The sequence below is a fragment of the Dipodomys merriami genome, unplaced genomic scaffold (assembly GCF_024711535.1).
Source record: "Dipodomys merriami isolate MVZ:Mamm:240054 unplaced genomic scaffold, mDipMer1.0.p SCAF_5, whole genome shotgun sequence".
NCBI lineage: Eukaryota > Metazoa > Chordata > Mammalia > Rodentia > Heteromyidae > Dipodomys > Dipodomys merriami.
Window position 1 is genome coordinate 55325072 of NW_027206068.1, and position 16522 is coordinate 55341593.

General features: G+C 36.9%; 2 protein-coding genes across 6 annotated transcripts in view; one reads left to right on the forward strand and one right to left on the reverse strand.

Moving 5' to 3' along the window:
- Ptprz1 (protein tyrosine phosphatase receptor type Z1) overlaps window positions 1-11184 on the forward strand; it is a 170289-nt gene extending 159105 nt beyond the window's left edge. For 2 of the 4 annotated variants that reach the window (XM_069996644.1, XM_069996645.1), the window contains 7 exons: window positions 2103-2196; window positions 2538-2611; window positions 4240-4368; window positions 5435-5581; window positions 7318-7460; window positions 8360-8495; window positions 10104-11184. In XM_069996644.1, the coding sequence (XP_069852745.1) occupies window positions 2103-2196; window positions 2538-2611; window positions 4240-4368; window positions 5435-5581; window positions 7318-7460; window positions 8360-8495; window positions 10104-10244 (864 nt within the window). In that variant the 3' untranslated portion in view covers window positions 10245-11184. The remainder of the gene's footprint in view (window positions 1-2102; window positions 2197-2537; window positions 2612-4239; window positions 4369-5434; window positions 5582-7317; window positions 7461-8359; window positions 8496-10103) is intronic. The other 2 variants (XM_069996647.1, XM_069996648.1) reach the window with 1 other exon arrangement.
- A 1299-nt stretch (window positions 11185-12483) lies between these two features.
- The window catches only part of Aass (aminoadipate-semialdehyde synthase), a 50523-nt gene continuing 46484 nt past the window's right edge, over window positions 12484-16522 (reverse strand). Inside the window, exons 23-24 of one of the 2 annotated variants that reach the window (XM_069996649.1) lie at window positions 15821-15997; window positions 12484-14685 (exon numbers count right to left, since the gene is read on the reverse strand). In XM_069996649.1, the coding sequence (XP_069852750.1) occupies window positions 14567-14685; window positions 15821-15997 (296 nt within the window). In that variant the 3' untranslated portion in view covers window positions 12484-14566. Of the gene's footprint in view, window positions 14686-15820; window positions 15998-16522 lie in introns of those variants that run through there. The other variant, XM_069996650.1, reaches the window with a different exon arrangement.

Here is a 16522-nt window from a genome sequence, read left to right on the forward strand (position 1 = left end):
ATCACAAATGTTTGGTCTCCAAGGCCAGAGGCTGAAAGAGTTCTCTGTTATCTCAGCAAATCACAAGAAAAGAATAGAAGAAGGAAGTGTGAGAGAGAAAAGATTGGAAAACAGGAGAAATACAGAGAGAGGTTCACATATTCTACATGTATTGTATAGATTAAAATGTTGTTAGGGAAGGGGAGATTTTTTTCAAGTGTTAGCTGTTATACTAACCATATTCTACAAAATCATCCTCAATAAATTATGTGTGGGCTGGGAGGTGGCTCAGTGGTAGAGCGCTTGCCTTGCATGCATGAGCCCTGGGTTTGATTCCTCAGCACCACATAAGCAAAAAGAAAAAAGCCGAAAGTGGCGCTGTGGCTCAAATGGTAGAGTTCTAGCCTTGAGCTGAAGAGCTGAGAGACAGCGCCCAGGCCCAGAGTTCAGGCCCACGACTGGACCCAAAGAAAAAAAAAAAAACAAAAAAACAAAGTAAATTATGTGTATATGTGTCTGTATAAATATATATGCACAGGTGCATATGTATATTGTCTATTTTATGTGTATGTCTATTTTGTGTACAGATATGAAATAGACAATAAAACCCACAAAATTCTGTTTAAAAGGAAGGAAAAGAGAAGAGAGAGAATATTAAGATATATAAAATAAATATGATCAAAGTATTTTATGTACATTGTAAATATGACAGAAAAATCCCTTTGTAAAATTAATTTATGCCAATAAATTTATTTTAAAAGCAAATGTTCTTACAATATAAGGAAGAAAATATCCACAAATAAGTGAGAAGAAAATAACAGGAATACTATTATAATTTAGGAATATAGTCTACACTCAAGAAGTAGAAAACCCAACTCTTCCAACAGCCATTAGATAAGTAAAATCAGTTGGCCAAAGTATAACTTCAAAGTATAACCAGATGACAAAATATTTAATGTAGATTTTTGTCAAATTTTTAAGAAACAAAAACTCCCAAGCTATAATATTAAAAATGAAAGCATAAAATTCAACTCTTCTCTTAGACAAATAAAATTTATACCAAATCAGTGCAAGAAAAGCATAAAATTTATTGGGCAACCTAAATAACTTCCTATTACAAATATCAGCAACTCAAGCCTAGCAATGTACATTTTAATATCTTGAGCAAGTAGAGTTTGGTGGATTTATTCCAAGAATTAGATACAGCATTAGAGATGCAGGCAGGTTTAGGTATAAAAATTATCAGGTGGTGGTGACTTATGCCCGTTATTCTAGCTACTCAGGAGGCTGAAATCTAAGGATTATGGTTCAAAGTTAGTCCAAGCATTAAAGTCCCTGAGACTCTTATCTCTAAAAAAGCCAAAAGTGGAGTATTGCTCAAGTGGTAGACTAACAGCTATCCTTAAACAAAAGAAATGCAAGGACTCGAGGACAGTACTCAGGCCCTGAAGCATATTTAAGTATATTAAGATATTAAGCTAGGCACCAATGGCTCATGATTTGAAATCACCCCCAGTAGGAAAGCCCATGAGACTCATATCTCCAGTTAACCACCAAAAAGCCAGAAGTAGAGCTGTGGCTCAAGTGGTAGAGTGCTAGTTTTGAGCTAAAAATCTCCGGGACAATGTTGAGGCTCTGAGTTCAAATCCCAGAATTGGAAAATAACAACAACAACAACAACAACAACACACACACACACACACACACACACACACACACACACACACACACACACACGACCAATGAGATGCAGAACTCCAAACTCCCTATTCAGGGTTAATGAGGAGATACAAAATTTGTCCACCTAAGAGGCTTCATTTCACTCACTAAAGCAAGGTTCTTGCCTGGGCAGGCCCAGTTCCAGAAAAGTCCAACATCACCAACATCCATGCACTGGGTCCATTTGAGGACCTGGATTTCTAAAGGTACAATACCTCCCTTTTGCATTCATGTCTTCTGTTCAAGAGATGAGTGCTTCAGTGGCTGATTTTTGCTCTTTAGTGCAATCTCAGGACAGTCAGTACCTTATACTGGTTGAAATATGGGGTGCATGATGGGTTGTATCTAGGTATTTGAATGACTAAATGAAAAAACCTGTACTCTCCCTTGACTCTCTTGCTCAGCTTCTAAGTCAGTCAAACATACAGCAGACTGATTATTGTACGGCCCTGAAACAGTGCAACAGGGAGAAGAACAGAACTTCCTCCATCATCCCTGGTGAGTTACATTGAATTTCAAAACCCAAACTGTCTCACCATAGGAAGCCTTGTATATCATATGAGAATACTTATATTCCTTGGATCAAATGCTCTACGCTCTCATCATTATATTTTATATCTATTTTATACTGTTCTAATTATACCCAACATGTGACTATTAACATCGATTGATCAACTCTTGGGGTTGATTTATCAACTCTGAGCTGCACAACATACTTTAACTTTAGCTGAACGGTTGAAGACTGAATTTTAGAAATGCAGCTCTTTGTCGTATTTGGGGGTTGCGTAGTGGTAAGGTACTATGATCGTGATTGTTCATACTGATGTTCTGTGTTCCAGTGGAAAGATCGAGGGTGGGCATTTCATCCCTGAGTGGAGAGGGCACGGACTACATCAATGCCTCCTATATCATGGTAAGTCAGACACACCCAGGTGGGGTGGGGGGATGGGCTGCCTGCCAGATTACGCTCCCAGAATCCACACAAGATTGGACAGCAGAAATAACGGTGTCATCGTCAGTACCACTGATGGTGTCATAATTGCAGGCCACAGCAGTGGAATGCCAGTGTTCTTCAATGATTTTATGTGTGCTGGACTTAAACACACACACACACACACACACACACACACACACACACACACACACACACACACACACACACACACACACACACACACACACACACACGACCAATGAGATGCAGAACTCCAAACTCCCTATTCAGGGTTAATGAGGAGATACAAAATTTGTCCACCTAAGAGGCTTCATTTCACTCACTAAAGCAAGGTTCTTGCCTGGGCAGGCCCAGTTCCAGAAAAGTCCAACATCACCAACATCCATGCACTGGGTCCATTTGAGGACCTGGATTTCTAAAGGTACAATACCTCCCTTTTGCATTCATGTCTTCTTTTCAAGAGATGAGTGCTTCAGTGGCTGATTTTTGCTCTTTAGTGCAATCTCAGGTCAGTCAGTCACATGCCTTGTTTTCAAATAAAGGGTCCTAATTCCCACTCCAAAACCTCTATTTATCCAGTAGAAAATGACCTCAGGCTATTCATTCATGCAGACAACCAGAAAACGTGTTGTGGTGACATCATAATGCCTGCCACATTTCCAGTGAGCCCTTGAGGGATATGCATGGGATCTAAAAGACCCCAGATCAGGAGCTAGCAGGGCCAGGGTTTTAATAAAGAAAAGTTTGGAAATTATAACATAAGCTTCCAGGCATCTGTTGCAAAATCTGCAGGTAACTTCCAAATTCTTATCCCGTGGAGATAACGAAAGCATCCTGTGGTAAATACTTGTGAAATTTAGTATTCTGACATTGGGGCTTGCAAAGAGTGAGAATTATAAACCCTGATGTAGATTTTTCTCTCTAAGTCTAATCTTAGAGATGACAGGTAAATGTGAGTACAACATTTCTTAAGGTAAACAGCCAGAACACTTATATGTCAGTTAATCCATTCCCATTTCAAAGTCCCACTGAAAGGAAGATTGCTTAAGAAACAGAAAAGTCTGTTCTTAGCATGTAGGAAGTGCCCAGCAAATACCAGATATAATCATCATATTATCATCTGTATACAGACTCTATCATTCGGTGGCTCACGCCTGTAATTCTAGCTACCCAGGATTGTGTTTCAAAGCCTGCTCAGGCAGGAAAGTCCATGAGACTCTTATCTCCAATTAACTACCAGAAAACCAGAAGAGATGCTGTGGCTTAACTGAGCTGAAGAGCTCAGGGACAGTGCGAAGCTCCGAGTTCAAGTCCCATGATCAAAATCAAAGTCTACTTTGTCTCAGAGTTTTTTTTGTTGTAAAGGAGAGGTTACAGTTACATAATAAGAAAATGAGTACAATTCTTGTCGAATATTGTTATCCCCTTCCTTTTTTCCTGCTGTCCCTCCTCTGCAACTCCTCTTCCCCAAGCTGTAAAGTTCATTTCCAGTATCATCTTTGAGTATCACTGTTGCATTAGTTCATCCTTTGTCTTGGGTGTGAATTCTTAACATTACACCAGAACCCTTTTCTTTGGTTTTGTAGGGTTATTACCAGAGCAATGAATTCATCATCACCCAGCATCCACTTCTTCACACCATCAAGGATTTCTGGAGAATGATATGGGACCATAATGCTCAGCTGGTAGTGATGATTCCTGATGGTCAAAACATGGTAAGAATATTAGCTCACTCTCAGTCCTTTCTGGACAGGGAAATTATCTAATCAGAAAAGGTAGAAGTCCAGTGTACAGATAAGCAAAGTGAATTTCATTTTGAACTAATGGATCAGACCTTTTCTAATGTTGGGCTTGGTTTAGTTATATAATCTCTTTGATTTACCATTAAAAATAACAGGCATATGAAAGTTGATTAACATCTCCTTAATTGTGTATAGTTTTCAGGCTGCTCAGAAAAATTAGGGTTTTACCTACAAGTGATATCAGTCTGCATGTTTCAATTTATATTTGAAAAATAAGGACTGGGTATGGTGGCTCACACCTAAAATCACAACTAATTCCAGAGGTAGAGATCAGAAGGACAGCAGTCCAGGCCATCCCAAGCAAAACATTAGTGAATCCAATCTCAACTATAAAGCTAGGCTTGGTGGTACATGCCTGTCACCCCAGCCATGGAGAAGGCATGTGTAGGAGGATTGCTGTCCAGGCCCAAGAATAACTAAGGCAATTTTTTTTTAATGTTGGGGGTTGGGAAGGTGGTTCAGTGGTAGAGTGCTTGCCTCACATGCATGAGGCCCTAGGTTTCATTCCTCAGCACCACATAAACAGAAAAAGCCAGAAGTGGTGCTGTGGTTCAAGTGGTAGAGCACTAGCCTTGAGCTGAATTGCTGAGGGACAGCACCCAGGTCCAGAGTTCAGGCCCCATGACTGACAAAAAGAAAAAAACTTCAATCTGGGCACTGGTGGCTCATGCTACTCAGGAGGCTGAGATCTAAGGATCAAAGCCAGACTTGGCACAGAAAAGTCTTATCTTCAACAAGCTACGAGAAATAGGAAATGGTGATATAGCTTAAAGTGGTAGAGCACTAGCCCTGAGCAAAGAGCACAGGGACAGCACACAGGCCCAAGTTCAAGCCCCATGACCAACAACAACAACAACCAAAAAAAAATCAAAGGAAACTGATTGAAAACTTTGTGCCAACCCATTAATCTTATTTCCCAATCTGATTTATGAAATATCTCATGGAAATTTGAATCTTTCTTTATTTTTTTCTTCTCCAGGCAGAAGATGAATTTGTTTACTGGCCAAATAAAGATGAACCTATCAACTGTGACAGCTTTAAGGTTACTCTTATGGCTGAAGAACACAAATGTCTATCTAATGAAGAAAAACTTATAATTCAAGATTTTATCTTAGAAGCTACACAGGTATGGGTATAGTAAGTTCAATAACAAGCATTTCATCTTACCCACATGAGAACTTATGCTGACTTAAGGATTGTTTTTAAAAATGAAGAGAGAGTATTCTGCTCTTAGAAATTAAGAGAGTCACTATTCACACTGATTTACATAATCTTACAGAAGCATTAAAAAATAAGCCATTGTTAACTTAAACTGTTCTAGCTCTGATACTTTATGCCTGTAATCCTAGCTACTTGGAATGCTGAAATAGGAAGAATCATGGTTTAAAACCAGCCTGAACAGAAAAGTTTACAGGAGCTGGTGCTAGCATACATGCCTGATATCCTAGCAATAATGGGTCCATGTGCATGCCTGAACAAGGAGCAAGAACCTGTTTTGAAAATAACCAGTGCAGAATGGACTGGAGGCATGGTTCAGCAATAGAGCACCTGCTGAACAAGCATAGACCATGAGTTTAAACACAGTCCTGCCAAAACTGAGAGACAGAGACAGAGACAGAGACAGAGACAAAGACAGAGAGAGAGAGAAACCAAAGCAAAGCAAAGCAGAAATCCATCACTTAGTAATCAGCCCACTTATCTTGGGCTGATTACTGAAGGCCCTTGGTTCATCCAAGGACAGCTCTCCCCTTCTTATCTAAAATTGTAAGATACCCTTACCTACTACATCATTTTCTAAGTATTTTATAGTTCTACCTGAAATTGATTCTTTCTGTTATATTATATGGGAGATAGGTCCGGTTTCATAATTTCCTTGTGATAGTAATCGTTGCAACATCATTTATGGACCAACAATACAAGCATTGTTAGAAATCTAGTTTCCTGGGTGTATTTTTTTTGCTTTTTGTACATTTTCATTGCTGTTGTAAAGGTGATATACAGAGGTGTTACAGTTATCTAAGTCAGGTAAAGAATACATTTCTTTATGAACAATGTCACTCCTTTCCTCCAGAAATCTAGTTTCTATATATGCATAGACTTGTTTCTCACACTATTCTTTCATTTAGCTGGGTTCTCTCTCCATTTCTCTGCCAAACTCGCAGTGTATTGATTCTTACAGATTATAACAATTCTAGTTATCGAATGAGCCAATTCTGTTCTTGTTTTCTTCTTCTGGGTTGTTTTGGTCCTTTGTACTTATCATGTAAAATTTAGGGTATGGTACTTGTTTTTAAATGTAGCATTTTATTAAGTACACTTTTTGGGACAGAGGTTTCAGGGTAGTAATCAAGTCACATAGCCTAGTTGGTCACTTAAACGAGAAATAGAACTAGGACTGATATTTAAACCATGGTCTCCATCTCCTCACCAGCATTTTTCCCACCTTAGTGTTCAGTCTCATTTTTCTTCCCCAGGTGTAAGTTTACTTGTTGCTGGTGTTTGAAGATCTCTGTGCTATTCTCCAAGCAAAGTTTCACACTGGCGATTTCCTTTTGTAACTTCAGACTTAGAAAACAGGCACATCCCTGTACATATTTTCATGGTGTGTGAGCATTTCACACCATACACCCACAGATTACGTTTATATTTAGAATTTAAGAAGAGATGTCATTTTGTTATCTGCCTGAGTAAATCTATGCATGGCAAAAGTAGCAGTACAGCTCTGTCTTCCTTCTATGATGGAAATTTGTCATAAATAATACATTCATGAGGTTAATTACCTGAGTTGAACTTGTGATTCCCTTAGTCACTCCACTCATGATAAAGTGCTCCTAAATATTAATTGGTTCATTTTTCTCATAGGATGATTATGTACTTGAAGTGAGGCATTTTCAGTGTCCCAAGTGGCCGAATCCAGATAGTCCCATTAGTAAAACTTTTGAACTGATCAGCATTGTCAAAGAAGAAGCTGCCAGCAGGGATGGGCCCATGATTGTTCATGATGAGTAAGTTTCACACTTAACATCAACATCTTGTCTTGAGACTCACCTCATTCCTTGAGCCACAGGTGATGGCTTAGCTGGGGTAAATTGGTTACCTATCTAACAATGAGTATAATATTGAACATTTCTTCCTTCCTCTGAAGGCAAAGAATGGATGTATAATCAAACACAGGAATCTGCTCTTGCTTTTCATGATGAGAATATTTTGTGTGGAGAGGCAGTGTTGCAGTAATGGGTCTTCATCCTAATCTGAGCTAATCAGAGATACATTTCCAGACATTTATTTCTTGAGAATAGATCAAAACCTGTATATAATTTTCTAATAACTATAACTTTCTATTATTTCATAGATCTTTCCAAATTTCCATTATAAAAAAAGTTCAGTTTATATTACAAACATAGCACATAAGATATGTATTTTGTATATTATAGATTCCGTTTTTATTTTATTATCTTTAAATAGGTGAACAGAGATGTTTGAATTCAACATGTCAGTTTGTGTATACAATGAACTTGATCAGTGTCACTCTATATCATTCTCTCCCCACATCTAGTCCAACTCCACCCAGCCCATCAAATTTCCTACTTGCTTTCACATAGATTCATTCTGACTGCATTTGCTCAGCCCTCCTCTCTCCTCCTCTCTGAATGTCCATTCATTTTTAAATTCTTGCCATCCTCTTTTTGTAAGCTAAAAGTAACAAATACACAAATATTAAACCCCTATACCATGAACAACAGCATGAACACATGACAGGGTTTCCAATTAAATCATAAGACAAAATGTAACTAAAGTATCTAGTGCTTTTATTGTGAACTTTAAAGTCTGCCTATTCTGCGAGTTCCGGCTGAGAATGCCCTGAGCATCTGATAGAACCTTTGTTCCTTTCCTTTGTTACAAGGCATGGAGGAGTGACTGCAGGGACTTTCTGTGCTCTGACCACCCTTATGCACCAACTAGAAAAAGAAAATTCCATGGATGTTTACCAGGTAGCCAAGATGATCAATCTGATGAGGCCGGGAGTCTTCTCTGACATTGTAAGTAGTAAAGCAGTGAAACAAACTTGTTATTCTCAGAGAATTATTTGCTTTCTTGAAATTGCTGAAATCTCTCAGTTATGCACACGAAGGGTCATATGGAAAATGTTCCGTGTGCTGCTGAGAAAAATGTGTATCCTGATGCTGCTAGGTTTAAACAGGGATACAGATTGACCCATTGCCCCAATGAGATGTACAAGACACTATGTCAAAAAATGAACTTTACAATTTAGGCAGGGATTGGGGGTAGATGAGGTGGGAGGAATGGGATGGTAGGGGAAAACGAAGGAGGAGGCAACAGCATTGGATAAGAAATGTACTCATTACCTTGTAACCCCTCTGCACAGTATTTTCACAATAAAAAACTTATTTAAAAAAAGAATCTAGACAAAGGGGGAAAAAAAGAAAGGGTCATATGAACAAATAGGTAACAACCCATATAGTTGTCAAGCTGATTCACAAGTCTGCATTTCTAGATGACTGATAGATTGAAAAAATTAACTGTCTTGTATTATAAGATTTATTCTAATTTTCAAAAATATGTGAAGTACCAACAAATTGATCTACCTAAAAAAAAAGTTAATTTCTGGGGTTCAAGCTCTGCCTAGCCTTAGAGAACAACTAGTGGATCTACCTCAAATATTTAAATGTTGGTTCTCAGGCCAAATTCAATTTCTAAAGTTAACAAATGACTAATCTTTCAGTATTTTTAGGAAAAGAAAAACATGTACAGTCAGTGAAGTGACATGGCTCATCTGATAACCACTCTCAATTTCAAAAATAATCTACAAGGGGTGTGTGTGTGTGTGTGTGTGTGTGTGTGTGTGTGTGTGTGTGTGTGTGTGTGTGTGTGTGTGTGTGTGTGTGTATGTATGTGTGTGTGTGTGTGTGTCTGAAAACAATATCTGGGAAGATAATGGGTGCACCCATTATGCCTGGTGCACCCCCTTGTAGGAGGGTTCGAAGACATAGGCTCACCATCATGTTCATAGCTGATCCCTTACATGGAGATTACAGCAGAGCACATACCCACGCACACACACACACACACACACACACACACACACACACACAAGCACACACACCTTCAAGTAGAGCAGAGAACTAGTCAGGCTGGTGAAAATAATATTTCTAAGCAATGGATCTGATGAATGGACTACATTCTACATGGGTCACTTAGCTGATAGTAAAACCATGGTTGAGGTCTCTCCATAAATAGAACAATTATATTCCATAGCAACTGGAGACAAGAGAAGAAAATAGTTATTTCTGGAAGAATGCCTAGCACCAATGCATTTCCCTGTTGTTAAAACTCTATGCTATTACCTTCTAATTTCAGGAAGCAAATGAATAAGAACAGTGTGCTTCTCACTGAACAGATGAAAATGAGCTAATTTTCTAGGTCAAGGAACATTTGCTAATTGCGAAGCTAATTTAATCAGAAAGAAACATGAATACAGATTGTACACCTCTGCCGAGTAGAACAAAGCCCACAACACCGTGGCTTTCCATGATGGGTGCCAAACTGTGACTAACAGTATTCCATTTTTACATCTAGATGTCTTCACCAAGCTTCCTGCTTAGATCCTCTTTTTGTCTGTTTTCTAGGAGCACTACCAGTTTCTCTACAAAGTGGTCCTGAGCCTTGTCAGCACAAGGCAGGAGGAAAATCCATCCACCTCTCTGGACAGTAATGGTGCAGCATTGCCTGATGGAAATATAGCTGAGAGCTTGGAGTCTTTAGTTTAATGCAGAAAGCATGGGAGAGTCTACATCTCAGCACTGTTTTTCTCTTTCTCAGATTAAAGGACTGAGTCATTTCTGTTATCCGTTCACCTTCCATACCTGACAGTAACTTCCATGACATAGGAATCTGCTGCCAATTTTACATCATTAACAACGTGTGCCTTTCCGAAATACTACTTGTAATTCACTTATTATGTTTGAACTAAAATGATTAAATTTTACAGTATTTCTAAGAATGGAATTGTGGTATTTTTTTCCATATTGATTTTAACAGAAATTACCAATTTGTAGATTTTAGGAATTCCCAGCTACAGAAAATGTTTGGAGTTTGTGTGTGTGTGTGTGTGTGTGTGTGTGTGTGTGTGTGTGTGTGTGTGTGTGTGTGTGTGTGTGTCCAATTTTTTAGGTGTATTTGTAGCAGTCATTAGGTTGCAAGAAATATAACTTAATTAGTAGACTGTAAAATCCACTTTGTTGCCTATATTCAACATTTTAAAACCACAGTATTGACCTAAAGTAGGCATAATCTGATACTTATTGTAAATACTGCTCTAGTGTGTCCATGGACCAAATTTATATTTATAATTGTAGATTTTTATATTTTACTACTGAGTCCATTTTCTAGTTCTGTGTACTTGTTTGATTTAATCATTTGGTTCCTTATGTTTTTATTCTCCAAGTCCGCTGACATTGTATTGTGTTATCTAAGCAATTAACTATTTCAGTGTGTAATTTTAACTTTTGTGTCCAATAAATATACACTTGTTTTGAAAGACCTTTTAATGAGAATAATTCCTTACCAAACATTGTTTAAATGTTTTTATTCAAGGAATTGCAAAAATAAATATAAATATTGCCATTCGTGTGTGTATACTTACGAAATAGTGTTGGGGTGTATGTGCCCAGAAAGTGGGGGTATGGGTCCCAGCAGAATGATGGGAGTAAGAAAAGGATGGATGAAGGGAAGGAAATACAGAGTAATGGTTCTCAAATGGTGTTTCCTGTGAAAAAAACCTTAATTACCTTTAGGACAACACAGCATCATACACTGGCACTCTATAGTTTCCTAGTGTTAGTTAATTGTTTTAGTCCTGTTTAATAACCAGAACCATTGTATATTTCTTTTGGCTTCTGAAGGAGTCATGGTCTTGATGTTTATGTCTCCCAGAATTTATATGCTTGAATCCTTATCCTTAAGGCTATGGTTATTGGAACTAAAGGTCCTTGGGTGATTAGAGCCCTCTTGAATGGGATTAGTGCCCTCCCCATTCCTTAATCTTGTTTTATTTTTCTTTAGGACTCAAGATGTTTTCTGAACCTTTATTTTACATCTGTTTGTTGTTGTCTGTTTCCTTGCTTAGTATTTAAATCTCATGGGAAGAGGAATTTTTCTCCTTTGTTAGTCCTGTATACCTAACAAGTAGTACAGTATATGTAAATTAAAGGTACGAGATAATATTTTAAATAAATGAATGCATGAATAGGTTTTTGTCTAAATCAAAAGTATTCGATTGGTCTTTGGAATCCAGACACTGTAGGTCACAATAAATTTACTGGTTTTGACCAGATATAACTCTTCTTAGTTTTTCTTTATGCAGTCCTTATAAATGAGTGTATCTGAAAAAGATTTCTAAACAGACTACATCTCCAATTTTAAATCATGGAGAGCAGTTTTAAGAATGTTGTTCATTACCATAATCATTGTTAAGCCATACCCATTGGAACTATAAATTCCGTCATAGTTCTACATCATACTTCTAATGTGATTTTATAGCAGTAGCTTTTCTTGTAATCTTACTGAGTTATATTTCTTATTGGAAAATCCTTAATTTGTTAGCATATATTATCACTTAATCTGAAACATGGAAAAAAATTCTTTAAGAGGAGCTAGGTTGTATAATTTGATATTAAATTTTAATTCTATTTACAAAAAGAACACCAGGAATATCAAGCTTTCATTGAATTTTTTTTTTTTTTTTTTTTGCCTGTTGTGGGGCTTGAACTCTGGGCCTAGGCGCTGTCCCTCAGCTCTTCAGCTCAAGGCTAGCACTCTACCACTTGAGCCACAGCACCACTTCCAGTCTTCTGGTGGTTTCTTATCTCCAGATAAGAGTTTCATGAACTTTGCTAGCTTTGAAACACAATCCTCAGATCTTAGCCTCCTGAGTAGCTAGGATTACAGGCATGAGCCACCAGCGCCCGGAGAATTTAACTTTTTTAAGGAAAGAAAAAAATCTGCACATTTGTAAAAAATGAAACCTTCTTTTATTAACTCATTGTTTATCATCCACCAATTTGCTAATGGTAGGATACTTTAGCACATTACAAATCTCTTCTTCATTAGTACAATGTTGAAGTATTAGTGTGGATGGTTTTAAATAAAACATACACATCAGTTTTAAGACTCTACATGTCAGTGGCATGAAATTGTAGCTAATATTTTTTCTTAAGATTATAATTATTAAAAGAAAAAAAAGCGTGAATTGAGATTTGTTGTTATCTAAATAATAGGACTTCTAATTAGTTTCTCAGCTATGACACACTCTAAACAGGCCACAAGAAACAGCTCTTCAACTAGGAACTTTTGTACAAGTGTTTATGGTGATGTCTCCTTTGTTCTTGGTTATCTAGCTTAACTGCTTAAGAGTTCTAACATCTTTATGTTCTCACCAGCCTTTGTTATTACCTTGGATTATAGCCACTTTACAAAGTGGCATTTCATTATAGCCATTTTACAAAGTGGCATTTCATTGTTGATTTAATCTGAGTTCCTAGTCATAATTGATGGTGAGAATATTTCATGAGCCTCATAGTCTTTTGTATATCTTCTTTGGAGAGCTGGTCAATTTAAATCTTCTTATAGCTTTAAAAATATTTTTTTAATTATTAAAGTATAGCAGTTCTTTGTTCTAGATTTATACTCCTACTGATTTATTATTTACAAAAATTTTCTCTCATTCTATGGCTTTTATGTTGTTGCTTGTTTTTCATTGGTCCACTGTTTCTGTAGGTCTATGAAATCACTAAGTCCTTAATTTTCACCCTGTTCAATTTTCTTTTTTGCTTGTGTTTTGGATGTTATTTAAAATACTATTGCCTAATTCAAGTTTATGAAGATTTATGCCCATGGTTTCTTTTGAAATTCTAACCGTATTAGCTCTTATAGTTAAGTCATAAGTCCATTTTTAGTTCAGTTTCACATGTGGCTTGCTGCAGAGGCCTAACTTCATTATTGGTATGTAAATGTCTCTATTTCTAATCGCCAGTTGATGAAAAATTATTTTCCCTCTTTGAATTATCTTAGCACTTGTCTCAGAAACCAAGTGAGCAGCACTTCTGGACTCTCGATTCTATTTCTAAGTCTTTGTTTATTCATTGACACTTTAAGGACATAATCCATTTCTTTAGGTTGACTCTTGTATTTACAGCTTTGCCAAATGAATTATTCTAATGCTTTGTTATATTTTAAGTACATTTATTTGTATTTTCTTTGGTTGTCCTTTAGAATTCTATGTCTACAGAGAGTTTAGTACTTCCTTCCTAATCAAGATGCCTTTTATTTTCCTCCTTACTTGCTCTGGCTCAATGCTCTAGTACAGGCTGAATTGTAGTGGCAAAAGCAATTATCTTTTTTTCATTTCTGATGTCATGGGAAATCATTCAGTGTTTTGTATTAAATACAAATTGTGGATTTTTCATAGATTTTAAAACCAGATTGAGAAAGTTCACTTTTTGTTTGTTGAGTGTTTTTACATGAAAGGGCTTTGCACTTGCTTAAATACTTTGTGTTCTTAATGAATGACTATATGGATTGTGAATTAATCTCACTAGTTTCCTTTTCCAGACACTCAAGAGAAAATAATGAAAGTGATAAATTTACTAAATAAATCATCACTTTACAAAAAGCATAACATAGTATTTTGTATAGATTTAGACATAAGTATTCTAAAGGTATTTAACAGAATCAATTTGAAAAGTACAAAAATAAAATTATATAGCAATCTTCTAAAACAATGAAACTACATTTGTTGATTATAGGAAAATATATTTTATAAGAAAAGAGGCACAATAAGTTAACAAAGTATGATCATTATCATTTTATACATATATGGTAATACACAGTAAAATTACTAAAGTTCTCCCATAATGATTGGCCTCTCATATTCTGAACATTTTCAAATTAAAATTGAGATTTTTATTCAAAACCACCATTTTATTGACACAATCAAAATAGGTCATGCTTCACGCTATAAAAACAACAGCATATTAGTAAGCATGTTTATCATGCAGATGTTGAGAGCCATTTTGCCTGTGATGATACAAAATTATAGCTTGAGTGTGCTCTGTGTAGTGTATATAATGCCTTCTGCTTTAATCCGCTCTAATATTGGCCCATAGATCTCCTTTGTAAAAGGCCCCATTAGGCCTTTTGCTTCAATTTCACCTGGAAGAAAATGAGTGATTATCATTTTTGGTGTTTAATTTTACAGATGATCTCTACAAAAAAGATATCAATCCAGCAGCTTTCACAGCCAATGTGAACTGTAGGCCCAGACACTATCTAAACAGTTGCCTAAATGTACATTACTCAGTGATTAGTCAACACTGTAAAGGAAATGAGTTACTTTAGGAAAGGAGGTATGGATGGATGTGGGTATGTTTGAGAATCTATGCATGTATTTGCAATAATTCCTACCCCAATGAAGTGAAACCAACCTGATCATTTGGGCAGCTCTTAAAATGGTGGAAAACTAAAAGTTTCAACTTTACCAGTGTATAAAAGCAATATGCATTCAATATAGATGCTACTTAGAATTCAGAATTGTGATCTTCTCTCAGACTAGTGATGCTAGTATATGATACTAGAGTATCACACACTGTCAGATGCTATCTCAAGATGCTGGACAGAAACAACTACAGCTGCCAGGCAGTGGTGAAGTTAAACATGACAGTAAACAACCAGCACTCTATGTATACTGTGTTTCTTAGCTATGATATTCATTAGGTCAGCTGTGTTCAGTGATTTTTCAACTTAACACATTCTCATCTTAGAATGAGGTGATTCAAACAGAACCCGACTGTAAATCAAGGAGCAGGTATTGGAAAATATTCACAAAGTATAGATGATACTTTAAGATATAAAATAGAGTCCATATTCTTGAGCTTCTATAACCGAATACTCTCTGCTGTTCACTCCCAAAGTAGAAAAACAAACAAGGAAAGGAAGGGAGGGGTTTAATATCTACTGTGGGGCCCTCTGATGGCAAGTTTCTATGCTGTTTTGTTCAAGTGTCACAATAAGCCTCTTCTGAGATGAGGAAACTTTTACTGAGACATGCTGTGCAACTTGTACATCATCACTCAGCCATCTGGACACTGAGCTGCGTGGAAATCAGGTCTAACTGTGTGCTTTATTCCCCTCAGATGACCTCTTCACAGTAATTGTCATCATTTAACAAAATATAACATTGCATAACAAAAACAATGCCCAAGCTCAAGAGCAATTCTTTGATGCCCAGAAGCTGATTAGCTTAGGAGTGGTACAGGGACAGAGCAGCCCTGAAAGGAGCAGTACTTACCATCAAGCAACATTTTGGCTGCCATGGCCGTGGGGAAACCCACTGTTTTAGCCATTGCTGAAAATCCGTTGAAATCTCCATAAACCACAAGATCAATAGTTTTGCTCTCTAAATGTCCAGAAGGATGTCTGATCCCAAAACTGTCTCTCATCACAATCATATCTTTTTCTTCAGGACCTTAAAATGAAGATATTTGAAAATGCCACTATCCTTATAACTCAAACATGATATTTCACCTCCTACCCCTGGCTTTATGTCACATGATTTTCTTGTGATTACATAAAGCCATTAAGTAATTATTTATCATAATACTATTTTCGGTCCATAGACTAAATCAACAACTGAAGGAAATTAAAATGCTAATTATATCCCTTTGCCCAAGTGGGTATCAATCTAATCTGCTTAACATCTAAAAGACACTGTTGTAGTTACTACACATTTGCTCCTTAAAAAAAAAAAAAAAGGCCCATTTTACACTTCTGTGGTAGAAGTAAAACTTTTTCTTTCCTTTCCCATAGTACTCCAGTTCATTTTTACCTAAGAATTTTCATATTCTTCCCCTGGAAACATAGCCCAAGGACCCTTTCCCTCACATCACATCACAACTCTCCTGCATGGCCTCCCACCCTCCAATCAGACTATCTAGCTACACTAACTCTCTTCTGACTCCTTCAGAGATGTTGAGCCAAGACTCATAGGAGA